The 14,173-nt window shown below is 31.9% G+C and overlaps 1 protein-coding gene across 2 annotated transcripts in view; it reads left to right on the top strand.

The window, feature by feature from the left end:
- Positions 1-14,173, top strand: part of ANO3 (anoctamin 3) — a 331,395-nt gene that overhangs the window by 188,771 nt on the left and 128,451 nt on the right. The window contains exon 6 of one of the 2 annotated variants that reach the window (XM_039865959.1): positions 2,107-2,225. In XM_039865959.1, coding sequence (XP_039721893.1) covers positions 2,107-2,225 — 119 coding nt within the window. Of the gene's footprint in view, positions 1-2,106; positions 2,226-12,356; positions 12,594-14,173 lie in introns of those variants that run through there. The other variant, XM_039865968.1, reaches the window with a different exon arrangement.

The following is a 14,173-nucleotide window of genomic DNA, read 5'->3' on the forward strand; positions in this document are numbered from 1 at the left end:
TTTACAGGTGAAGGGAAAGAAAATTACATAGTTAAGATATGGCAAATTTAAAATGAGAAATAGCAGTTTTCTGACCCACAGGCCAGTGCACAACCCTCAATAGTATATGAAGTTTATCTATTGCTGCTTAAAATCAAAAGATGAAAAAAAAAGATGGAAGAGCTGGGGGAGAGACACAGGGAGACAGGGAGAGAATGGAGGAAGAGGAGTAGAGAGAAAGGAAAGGTAGGAAAAGGGAGGAGAACAAAGAGAAAGAGAAGGAAACAGAGCACTAAGCATTTTGTGCCTTACAAACCTGGAAGTTGAACATGGTGGAGTTTGGGAACTACTTCAACAAATTAATCCAAAATTTCAGTTCCTTTCTCACTCACCTGACAACAGTTCAAGGCAAGTCCAGAGTTTGCATTTTTTATTTATTCCATCTGGTCCATTCTTCTTCTAGTTTACCTCCCACGTGACTTACTGCCTCACTTCATCTGGTCTTTGCTCAAATGTTACTACAGTTCTGTGTACTAAAGTAACCCCGCTCCCACCTTTGATGCTTTCACCCTTACTCACTACTGTGCTGACTGCAAAGCATACTAAGTATTTTACTCTATTTGTTTTTATTTATTTTTCTTCTCTTAGTTGAATGTTCTGTTTACTGCTATAACTCTTAAAAGAATGTCTGGCATGTCATAGGTGTTTAATAAACAATTGTTGAATGAATGAATTGTAATTTACTTAAATCTAGAGGAAACAGTATTTTCACAAAACATCTGCTTTGAAGTTAGATCCTGATAAGTTTCAGTTCTGGATGTACCCCTTGTTGGTTTAGTGACTTTGGCATGCTATTTAATTTCCATATGCCTTAATTTACTTATTATTAAATGTAAGTAAAAAATCATACCCTCTTTATAGAGTTGTATAACGGTTAAAAGAAATAATACATATAAAGATTCCAGTTCTTTGTATGTTAATCTTCCACCCATGTTAGCTATATTAATAGGTCTAGTTATAACCTTAAATACTTAGAGAATTTTAACATAATTGGCAATTAATTATATCCTAAGACATAATGTGACCTGTCTGATCTTTGTTCATACTACTGTTAAGAACCTGGTACTACCAGCTATCCCTGGCATATCATGTTATAGCAGATGTTAAGCTTTACTAATAAAAGAAATCAATGCATGCATTATAAACAAATTGTTTTTTCTTCTGTCATAATACTATGTCAGATGATTGAACTCTTTAAATTACTACATATAGTCGTCCAAGTCAATATTAATGCTTAATAGTAGTAACAGATCAGGGGGAAAAAACTCTCTCTAAAACATTTTAATTAATTTTAAAAGTCTAAATATATATGAATCTTTTTGTTTTTTAATTTGAAGAGATATTTGTATCACTTGGAATATGAATTTTGTGAAGTGTATCAATAGTACTTTTTATAGTCATCATAGAGATTTTCTATTTTATTTTCTTTTACACTGATTATAGCGTGTTCATTATTCATATACTTAAATATGACTGATACTACAGTGTCTTACTGCTTGTATCATTTCAATGGTAAATATCATTTTCCATGACCTTTTTCCTTTTTGCAATTGTAGTTTGAGTTCAGTCTCCTAATATATTTTTTAAATCTTCCTTGTAATGTTTGTTAAAATTTCTTCTATGATTTCTCAGACTTCTTACACCTTTAAGTCAAATTCACATTTATAAAATTTCCAATTTTTAAGAAAATAATTCTCAAAGTTATACAATTTTTAATTAAACAAATAAATGCTTAAGAATCTACTGAATTCTTACAAATATCTTCAACTTCAGAAGAGATGATGTATCCAATAGAATTAGCATAATTCTAATTTTATTTTCAAACAGTTTTAAGTAATTAAATAGCAGAGATGCATTTAATTCTCATGAAGTTACTGTAGTGTACATATTAACTCACTAACAGACAAGCTTTTGTGTTATTAATTTTCTGGCTTATTTATTGGATGAATGGGCCAAATTTTATTTGACTGAGCCTTGGGTAAACATTTAAAAAAGATTAGTATATGTTAAAGAGAGAGAAAAAAAGAAGGATAAAAATGGATGTAATTGTCTTTGTCTCTTTTCTAGCCCTAGGAAAAGATAAAGATTACATCGATGAATCAGAACATGCTAATTATGACCGATCTCGGCTCATTAAAGATTTTATCCCCAAAGATAATTCTGAATCCAAGAGAAGATTGCCTAAGGTAATGCAGATTATACTATCAATAAGCCATTTGAAGACCATAACTTCTAAAACCTTTCAATATTCAATATTTTCAGTAGTAATCTATATCATGCTAGAGAGTATAAGTGGGCACGCAGTTTAATATACATACTTAAGGACTCAAAAGTCAAAAATAATATGTAGACTTTATATTCATTTATATTATCAAACAGAACTTTTAAAAATAATCTGAAATGCAAAATCATTCAGCAATATTTTCTTTAGGAGATTATTTATTTTTCATGTTTTTTGAAAAGCAGCATGATTTAATGAGTACATAGATTTTAGTATCAAATGGACCAAGACTTGATTTCCAGTTCTCCTACTTACTAATTGTGATACCTTGAGCTGGTTAATTAAACTCACTTAGCCTTGTTTTGCCTATCTGTAAAATTAGAATCATGTTGTCTGCTTGACAAAATTCTTTGATGACTACATGAGATAACCCTATGAAAGTATCTGGAGCATAGTAAAAGCTGACTGTACAGCAGGTTTTTATAACAACTTTGAGATTGAGAATACTTCATTAAAATTATGATTCAATAACAAATAAGTAACTGGTCTAGCGTTCAATCAAAGAAAAGAAACCTGGCTCGAGCAATTGCAGCATTCCGCAAAAAGACTCTTCAAAGCTTTTGAGTGTGGTCATCCAATACCCCTTTGATATGTTCCAAGACAAATCCTGACTCAATCAAAGCTTACCTTTCTTTTCTTCTTGTTTTTATTGATTAAAATAGAAATGCCTTTGTAAAAGCTAATTTAATACAAGGAATGATTTAGCTTTCATTGTCACGGCATGACTAACAATCACATTCGTGATTATATTTTTCTCTGTGATGTTTGATTTGGTTTGGCTTGGATTAACTTTGCAAATCCCTTTATTAGTCACCACAAAGCATTCGTGAATAAATGTGGAATGATTTAAATATCACTATCATAAAAAAAAACAAACTTTAATAAATAAATTCAGGGATAATGCTTCTGCCAAATTTCTTTATTCCTCTTTGGTTTTATTTAAAGAAGTCACTATTTTGTGACAATAATTCTTAGGTTATCTTTACAAATCAGGGATTTATCTCCCTGTGTTTACTTCATCTCTCTCTCTCTCTCTCTCTCTCTCTCTCTCTCTCTCTTCTCCCTCTCTCTCTCTCTCTCTCCCTGTCTGATCAATACAATGGATGTTTAGACAGTCTCTACCATCTGTAAAGCATTGTTCCAATGAAGGAATTATAACATAAACTAAGGAAAAACAGAGGTTGTTCCTTAAGATGCCTTTATCACCAATAGGAAGACAAGCATAGCATACTTCAAATAGTTAGAAAATAAACTAAGATTAAATAAAATCTGTATATCTGCTTCTTTAGAATTTACCACATGCCGCCCCAATCTACCCTATATTTCATTTCTGCTCTTCAGTAGCCAATTCCCAAATCTCTGACTAAATTTGAACTTTAGAATATAAAGTTAAGAAGAATCAGTTAAACCTATATGCATATTTTGGTTTTGACATTAAAATAAGAGATGGTGTGTGATGATGGTAATAGGCCACAGATGTTGAATTTAAGAAATCCTAGTCTAATGTCTTGGCAAATCTACCTGATGCAGTAATCATCTACTATTGCACTTCTACTCAAATTGTATAAATGTTATGACTCAGTGATGTTTTTGGATTCACTCTTCTAACTTCTATCAGAATATGTCCACTTTTATCTATTTCATAAATTAGGGCACAACACAAATTCCATTTCAACCAATGGTTCCATTACAAAAAAAAAAAAAATGTTTAAAAGCCATTAACTGGTTACTTGCTTGCAAAGCTTATCTTTAAATGAAGGGCAAAATAATTGGCTTAGAATACATTCTTTGTATACATTTGCCACAGGGAACCTCAAAAGGCAATGACTATATATCCGCTATTTGGACTACTGTCTGGATACCTTTCAATTTGTAAATTTATCAACCTTCCTCTTATTCTACTCCACCATGAAATAATATGAGTATATATGTGTATATAATTACGTATATATTATGGTATGTGTATATTTTTAAATTCATCTTATGAGATTAACAGTATTTATTCATTTATGCCCCACAAAATAACAACTCTCATGTGGTTTAAATTAATAGGTATTTATATATGTGAGTATAATTGTGTTGCTGAAGATCTTTGCTTAGGATGATTGTACTGGTTGCAACTTGCCCCGTGCATATTATGCAATGTATCTGATATTTTATTTCTTCACAAAAGTTATTCAGTTGTAACGAGACCATTTTCAGGATGACAAAGCAAATTTGTAAAGAGTCAACAGGAAAGGAGCCTAAACTTGTAGGGGAAAGTGACTCCTAATATAAGCTACATTGTGAGTAATGACAATTTCTGAATTACAGAAAACAAATAGAGCTTTCTCACAAAATTTGCCATTAGCTAAAACTTTAGGTTCATAGGAAATAACTCCAAATCCTTCAAGGTGGTGTCTTACATGGAATTTAAGGAGAAGCTGTGTTGAATTTGTCAACTGTAAAAATGAAAAAATAAATCTAGAAACACATCCGATGAGTTTACCGGGCATTGTGTTGATAGACTTTATATCTGTTCGATAAATTGTTTTGTCAACCATTGTGTAAACATTTCCTCAATGGTCTTGAGTCAGCATGGTGAATTTTTATTTTGATCATGTATCCACTGCTTATGATAATTTAGTCAACTAAGTATATTTGTAAGGCATTATAGTTTGTTCTGGAATTAATCTTCAGAAGAGTGAATTATATCTTTAGAATATTTTGCTTCAAATCTTGAACTTATAGTATGTGTTATTTATTTATACTAAAATTCTTTAATATTTTAGAGATTAAAAGGATCTGCAATATTGAGAGCTAATACAATGAAGTGATATTGATAAAGTAATAGGGTAAATAGTATATATTTAAAAGCTACTATATGTGAAGTATGATATTGTAGGATGGAGAAATATGGCAAACACAGATATTGTTACCTAAGTACTGGGATGCATGCATATAAATGGAGAAAGCTAAGAGCTCTAGAAATTACAAATGACATTAAATATAAGCTAAGTCTAGATTTAGCTAGCCTCACACTTAAAATGGGAGCCATATTTAAATATGTCAGAGGCATTGTGGTAGGAAGAAAATTAGCCACAGTTCTTTCTTTTCTGTATTCACTCTATTTTCAATGAGATTGCAGGTCCTCCCATCAAGAGATAAAATCTATCTCTGGCCTTGGGACTTGCTTTGGCCAATAGACCACTGTAGAGGTGACAATGTGCCAGCGCTGAACTTTATACTTGGAAGATCCTCCACTCTCATTCTTTATCTTGGGGTTCTGCCCCCACCAAGTGAAAAAGTCCAGGCCAGACTACAGGAGGATGAGTCCATGTAGACCAGAGCCTGGCGAGCCCGGATGCCCAATTCAGGCAGAGATATGAGAAAGTCCAGTGGCAAAGACCAGGAAACGCAGACTCATGAAAAAGTCCCTGAGTTCTTCTAAGACCAGAAGAACTACCCCACTTGGCCTAAATAAGCTAAATAAGCTAAAGAATCATAAGCTAAATAAAAAGTGTTTAGGGAGGGTTTGTTTTTTAGCAATAGCTAATGGAGACAACCATAAAAATTAAAGGATAGCCTGTTGGCTGGTACCCAAGATTGTTAATATAGAGTGAATTCTTTCTGTTACTAGGAATATTTGCAAAATTGTACCTCTACAAAATACTCATATTACCTATTTAACTCTACAGAACCCGAGTATATTTAGGAATATTTGGAAAATTGTGCCTCTACACATACTCATATTATCTATTTAACTCTAGACAACCCAAGTATATTTAAATATTATAACCTAAATCGCATGGTATCTAGACAACCTTTCTAAAACTTTGTGAAATTATCTTTTTTAAAAAATCTCTATTTACAAAAGTACTTTCTTTATAATAATAGTAAATCAAGATAAAATTTTAATGTTATTTCAGTTAAATTATATGTGTATAGTTAGCAGCAGTCACAAAAACCCAATAAAAAATGGCAAAAGAATAATTTTTTTAAAGGCAAGTTTGTTTTCTTTCAATGTTTCCACAAAATAGTTCTGTTACACCTGTGTGGATAGGAAATTTCAGGAAGCAAATTTGTAATCTAAGAAAAGGAACAATTCTATAAATTCAGACTAGGGAACTTGGGCTGACTGCAAGCAAAGTTCTAGAGTAGAGAAGGAATGTTTTTAAGATAGTTTGAATAAATATTGCCTTTCTCTGTATCATCAATATAGAGAACTCTGTGAATAACACTTGAAGATAAGATCCTATAGCCAACGGAATGGTCCTCACAAGCAAAATTTTTCTCTCTATCAAGGAGCCATGCCCTATATACCAGCCAAAGGCTCTAGATATGGACAATTTACAGGGAATGCATACAATTAATCTAGGTTAGAAGGAACGAAACTGTGAAGCAGAATCCATAGTTCCTGTAGCAACCATTAATGAAGAGTTTACTGCTGCTACTATCTCTTGGGATGCCAAAAATAATTATAGCTGTTGCCAGTAATGAGTCTAGGAATATGAATTTGTATTCCAAATTACAGTGATGTCTCCTCTTACAGGATGTTGGGTATTAAATTAGACAGGAAAGAGGTTATAGACCAGGAAAATCTTGACATGAATATTTTAGCAATTCATTAAATTTAAATCACAAGGCCATTCAGTTTGACTGTGTCAACTGGCATTGGCAGATGGTGTTCGCCTTTAACTCAGCTGGTAATAGGAATAATTTTCTGATAAGACTGGCAATGATGATCATGTGGAAGAGAAGATGAGAGGGAGATAGCCTCTGCAGCCTTCTATAATGTACCTTTCATATGGATATTGGCAACTATTTCATTTGCCTCTATGGCTCTTTGCCTCTAAATCATGTATTTTGAACTTGCATATTTTTCCCAACAATTGAGAAATCATGATGACTTAAACTACAAGATAAATGACTAAACTAAAGCAGCCTTATATGGCTGCTTTAATTGATGAGATTTTACGTGAAATTAAATGATAATTATTTGCATTTATTGTGATAGTTTCTCAAGAAAATGTTAATATTTTCCTAACTTAGAACCTGAAGTGATACTTTTTTTTAGTAATATATCATTATGGAAAATGATACCCTAATATTTAATTTTCATACAAAATATGAGACATACAGAAAATCATAGAAGTTTATTGATATTTTAAGCCAGTGTTTTAAATTTATCTTCTTGCCTATTATTAAGAAAACTCTTTTCCAGCAGCTCAAAGGATGCATGGTCTTCTCTGCAGAATCTTTGATGCTGAGGAGAGAGTTATTCTCCTTGCAAACATAAGAGGCATCTTTCTCATTTGTGCCACTTAATTGCTTACTTTGACCCTGAGAATCCCATCCTAGAAAGTGGCGAGGACATGTTCTACACTAACTGATTGCTAGTTTATATTTTCCAGAAGATTTAGTATAAAATTTTCCAGAATCCCTCTAACTTATCTGTGGATTGCTTAAGCCCAAAGTGGATGTATTATAATAGAGATAGTATTACAAATCAGCAAAGAAATATTGATCCTTCAAAAAATGTGCAGATGTTCTCACAATAACTGGTCAGTTTTTCAGAAGGGATTGAAATAATTTACCTGACTATCTTACATCTTACATCAAATTAATTTAAGAGCTAAATAGATAGTAAATTCAAAATTAATATGTAAAGAAACATAAGCATTTTTAAATCACAGAATTAAATAAATGGCCTTTCTAAATGGCTTTTGTAAACCGACAATAAAATCAATCATGGAAAACTTGATAGATTTGACTATCTATCAAGTATCAAAATTACAATAAAATGTAAAAGTAAGAGATAAATTTAAAATGTGATGATCTGACATACTGGAATGTACATGCAAAAGGGTGGTTAATCTTAATCTGCAAAGATATTATAATTAATAAATGCAAAAGTAAAAAGGTAATTGAAAGACAATATAATTTTAACATGTAAAGTGATTAGCAGTACTAACAATTGCAGAAATACAAACATAAGCAATGTTTTTAAACCAAACATTTTAAAACAAAATAAAACCCAGAATTTACACTAACCATTGTCAAACTGTTATTTCTTGCTCGTAGATATGTATATTGATCCAAATTTTCTCGAAAACAATTAGACAATAAGGATTAAAAGCCTGAAAATAATCTTACCTTTTGACACACTCTAGGAATTTATCCAGTGAGTGTAATTAGATGTTAGCTCAAATAATTATGTTTAAGGATGTTTCTCACACTGTAATTTGTGAGGGAATGGAATACGGAGAATAAAGCACTTAAATGTTCAAGAGTAAAAGATAAAATTAAAAATAGCAATGCCCTCAAACAAGGCAGTTGAAAATAAACCCCCCAGTCAGTATGATTATGTAAGAAGGTAGTTATGAAAGCAATATGTGCAGTTTGATACCAATTATATAAAAATAACTACCTCTTTTTCATTGAGAAAATACTAGAATTGTATACAATAGTTTTTTATAGTGTTTATCACTGGATGGTAAAATTCAAATGACAAAGTTTACTTCAGGTATTCTTAAATTTAAGCCATAAATATTATTATATTATCATTCTCATTTAAAAATTTTACACAGCTAGTAAATAACCGAACCAGTGTTTGAAATAAGATGATCCTTTCCCAAAAGTGTTTTTATACATTGCTATACTGGCAAGACAAGAGCTATTCAAGACTTCACCTTTTTAGTCTGGCAACCATCGTAAGTAGCATTTCAATTTGCCCCTCTGATGTGTATTAATCATTTATACAACAGTGCTGTTACAAGCACTTTGTATGCATTATCTCATTTAATTTTCCTAACAATTCAATGAGAGTAAGTAGTAGTAAGCTCATTTTACCAATGAAAAATAATGTTAGAGAGGTAAATTTCTGGCCCAGTCTCTGAGCTAGGCAGGAACAGAACTGGGTTGTAGCATAGCATGGTTCTTTGATACCAGGACCCGGTGCTTCTCTGACTCCAGTTCAGTAGTTAACTGTAAGAAATATACTTGTGTATATTATCCATACCTTTCTAAATCATACCTAAACTATTGCTCCGAAGTAGCAGCTCTGCATTTTAATAATTGTGTGGCTAACTCAGAACTTCCCAGAGGTGGGTTGACCTGTTTATAATTTACTCTTTTATCAACAAACAAATAAAAATAGACAGGGAGTTGTTACAAACTTAATACTAAACTTCAACAAAATTAGTGAAAAGGGATGAGGTGTATATTCCTTGGGATTACATAATGATCAGTGGATTTAATATTTTCAGATGCATCACAGCAGAGTAGCTCCCTTTGTCATTCAGAAAACAAAACAAAACAAAGCAAAACAAAACAGTTCACCCCACTCTTCCACAAAAGCCCCTACAGCTTCCAACAGCTATGTCCAGAGCAGAATGCTAGGATATCAAGGCATGGAGACATTTTAATTATTAGAGTAAATTTAGGTACAGTATTGATCTGCTAGGGCAGTTGTCTTTAGTTCCCTCAAAAACTGTAGAGGAAACAAAATGTGCCCGTCTACTTAGGAAGTCTTACTTCATAACAAATACAAGGAAACAAACAAGATGCCTTGAATGTTTTCTGACTCCTGGCACTAATGTCTTGGTAATTAGACACATAGCAGGCTTCCCGAGTCACCAACTTACTGGTTTTCCCCATGAGTGTTTAAGAGCTCCTCTTGGAATATCTATCTCCTAAGCCTCCCTGAAGGACATTAGATCTAAAATGAGAGCTGCAATAACTTGTATGCAGAAATTTTACATACGTTTTTGGGATATGAAAGTAAATTCAATATATTAGTGTGTGAGCATACCAGTTAAATGGTACAGATAATTGTTTTACTTGATATTCATACATTTAATCAATAATAAGCTCACATTAAACTGATTTTCTAGCTGCTTGAACATAAAGGCAGCCAGAGAAGTCAGATCAAAAGTAATTCAAAGTCAAGGCGACCTCATTAATCTCCCGCTTCTGGTTATGGAGGAAATCAGGTAACCAGGCCCTCCAGGTTATGTGTGTATCAGAAGGATAACAGGATTGAGAGTTGGAACATTCATAACAATGATCGTCTGAAATAATTACAACAGCTAACATTTATTAAGGTCCTCTCAGGGATTTTGTTGATAACCTATATTCTTTTAGCCTCAAAACAACTCTGAATAGGTAGAGAATGGAGGCTCAGAATGGTGAAGTGACTCCCCTTTTATCATACCTCTGGGTAAGCAGTTGGCAAGAATTATATGGAGATGACCATACTATTAAGCACTGTGCTGTGCTGTACACAAAGCACTGTCGAAGCCACAAGACAGGTAGATCAGGCAGTTAAAGAACATGTTTGCATTACTGGGGAATGATCATGTACACTAAGGACCATTTATATTGTGCTTTCCTTGATGTTTAATGCTTCAGAGAAAAATAATAAAATTGAAACTCCTGTGCTCAGATCCTGATAAACTATAAAATACTCATTATATCTCTTCTGTTTATAGTCCTTCAACTCCCCATGTATTTTTTTTCAATTCGCATTGGCATGCAGACTTCTTAATCTCACCAAATGAATCCACCAAAATATTCGTATTTTGAGCAGCTATCACTGTCCTCAAAAGAAAAAATTTCAACAAAAATAAAACTCTGTTTATTAAATAATTTTTGATGCTTGTGGAAGTTTTTAAAATTGTTTTCTTACTGTTGATTTCTTTGGGAGAATGGGGTGAAGGGTTGAAGAAGTAAAATTAGGAGTTGATAGTTGATCACGGGGATGGGGCCACGGCAGAGGGAATGCAGTTAGCATTAATATGATGGCTAAGTGGAGGGCCGGGGAGGGAGGGAGCAACTGGGGGGATCATTTTATGAACTATATAGATGTCTAACCAATGCACTGTATACTTGAAGCTAATTTAAATAAATAAATTTTAAAAAATAAAAAAAAAGTGTGATAAAGGGAAAAATTGGGTAAACAAATTATTAAAGCACACGTTGTATTAAAAAAAAGGATACAAATCAAGATTCCAGATAAAAATCCTAGTCATGGAAACTTGTATGATTTTATTAATCCCTTGATGCCATGGGCAGTTTAAACACAGGGATTATAGTAATCTACCTTTTGTTGTTTTAAGGTTTCAGACTATGTGTCAAGTTAAAATTTCATTTTGTGAGCCTAATAGAAAATCAATTCTTAAGCATACTGATTAACTGAAGGCCATATCTATTAAGTGGCTACCTCTTAGTTTAGTGTTTAATCAATTCCATTATAAGCTGTCCTGAGGAGGCTTTCTTAACAGAAATAAATGTAATCATCTTTCGCATCTTATCGTGTAAATGTGCCCACAGGGGGACAAAAGACTCAATTTTATTATTTTTTATTTATTTTTACATAACATTTACTTCTGTTGCTTTCAGATTACAATCACTTCATTATATTCAACCCAGAGCCAAAATAATACAATGTCTAGTTTAACAGATACAGAGTTTTCATAAACCACAAAGGTTTCTATTGTACCTTTCTTTTTTTTTTTCATTTTTATTTTATTATTAGTTTCAAGTATACAGTACATTGGTTAGACATTTATACAGTTTATAAAATGATCCCCTTAATTGTCCTTTCTGTCCTCTGGCTCTCTTTAATGAACAAGAAAATGAGGCAATTTCCATGAAAATCTAAAAAAATACATAGGAAATTCTAGTGAACCCCACTCAGCTACCAAAAAAAAAAAATTATCTCACTCACCAGTAAAACAAGGTATTTTTTTTTGTTTTTTGTTTTTCTTTTTTTTTTTGCCAAAGCACTTTATTCAGATTGAAACATACCTCCCACCTTTTATGTTAATCTGCCCAACTCATTCAAATATCTTAAAGTATAATAGATTATTAAAAACTGACAATAAATTCATCAAAATGTCACTGACATTATATGACTAACTGTCACTTAGATGAGTCATACGCTATTAACCAATGACACATAAAGGCAGCCCCCTATGGCAGCCCATAACCAACCCCCTTAAAATGTAATAAAAAACAGTACATATATCCTTATAAAGAGATGAGTTGTCTTTTTTAAAAATATATATATTATTCAGACTCAAGCATTCGAAGAGTTGTCTAAAAACTCTCCAGTCAAATGCTTTGTACAGCAGTATTTAATATGTAACACTCTAGCTAATGGAAAAAGCAGGCGTGGAGGGGAGAACTTTCTGTTGTCATGCTGAAGAGTGCTTAAAAGAAGATTGTCATTTGAGACTGTTGTCAGCAATGAAGGATTCCAAATGCAGCTGAACCCAGAATTCTGACGGTGGTATGTTTAAAAGTTCATCAATCTTAGGAATTCTATATCACTTTTTGGTTTTCTTAAAGATGTATAGAAAAGCCAATTAAGAATAATTGATATTGATTTTAGAATTGGGGATGAGTTTATCTGTTATGTCAAAACATTAGAAATTTATTTTTAAAAATAAATATATGATCTATATTGTTATATTTTAAGTATCAGTGTTTATCTTACTTGAAAAACAAATGCTGCCTCTGAAGTCTTGACTGTTTTAAATGCATTTGAATATGTTTCACTGAAATAGTTATTCAGAAATTCTACTCTAAATAAGTTCTTGATTGAAAAATATATAAAATAAAATTACTTGAAAAGTACTTATTTTTTAAATGTTCTTAAGAATTATTTTTATACAAGATTTTTTAGTAAATAATTCAAAGTAGAAAATTCTGAAAAAAATCTGAACTTGTAGTATATCTCTTAGCATTAAATGTTAAACAACTAATACAACTATGAAATTCACTGTGATCTAAGCTAGGTAACAAAAGGTTTCAGCCTGCCGTTTTTATTTTTTCCTGGTTTTAAAGGTGATAGGAAATTAATTTTGTCCCATCGGAAGGCTTTATTTTAATTTCTTTGTTTAAAAATGTCAGCAGTTTCCCTTTGGAGATGAAAGGTTCAATTTTTAAATCTGAATTCAAGGTTAGATTACTTAGAATGGATAATCACTGACATAAAAATAAGTGTTCTTTTCTTTAAGAAGAAAACATACTTAAAAGATTCTTTATATAGTATTTAAAATATAAAAATCAGTGAGCAGGAAAGGTATATCCTGATTTATTTTCTGTAAATTACTCCCATGAAAAGGAAATGTAAAGCTCATTTATTTAAAAATAAAACACCAGTCTGTGTTCCATCGAAGACTATTCTACTTAGAAAGATTTGGCTTTGGTTTTCATTAGGCAAACCGGAAAACCTTTATTTAGAGTAAATAAAAAATGGGAATAATAAAAGTTTAAAAACAGCACTAGTACAACGCTTATTATATTATAGAAATCCAATTAATACTTTTTCTCTTTTTTCTTTAGTTCCCTTTTAACTTTTTAAAAGAATAGTTACACTTGCTTCATAACTCTTATTCTTGCCGTGGATATATGTTTTATTAGATGGTATTCAGAGCCGCACTTGATCCAGTTATGTAGGTCAGGTATCTCAGGTATTTTGGATCCAGTCTGAAATCTCATCTTCAGTGATTAATTTCCTATCTTCTTTGTAACCCCATTGATACTGTGTTGCTCAAGAAACCATCTTATTCACATAGAATACTCCAAATGTGAAAAATGAATGATTCCCCTTAAATAAAATAATGAAAATTAGTATGGGAAAAATTTACCTCAAAGTCAAAGTGATAAATCATCTAGATCAACTCATTGTTTGAACCATCTTGAGAGAAGTAGTAAATGCAATTTTTCTATAGTTCTACCTGATCTTAACTGAATTAATACTCAGCCATCTGAGTATGAAAGTAGCTTTCCATTTAAAGACTCTTTTCAGGAAAAAATATGTGCTGCATAATTATACTTAATGTTCATAAAAAATGTATGTTTTAC

The sequence above is a fragment of the Pteropus medius genome, unplaced genomic scaffold (assembly GCF_902729225.1).
Source record: "Pteropus medius unplaced genomic scaffold, Ma_sr-lr_union100, whole genome shotgun sequence".
NCBI lineage: Eukaryota > Metazoa > Chordata > Mammalia > Chiroptera > Pteropodidae > Pteropus > Pteropus medius.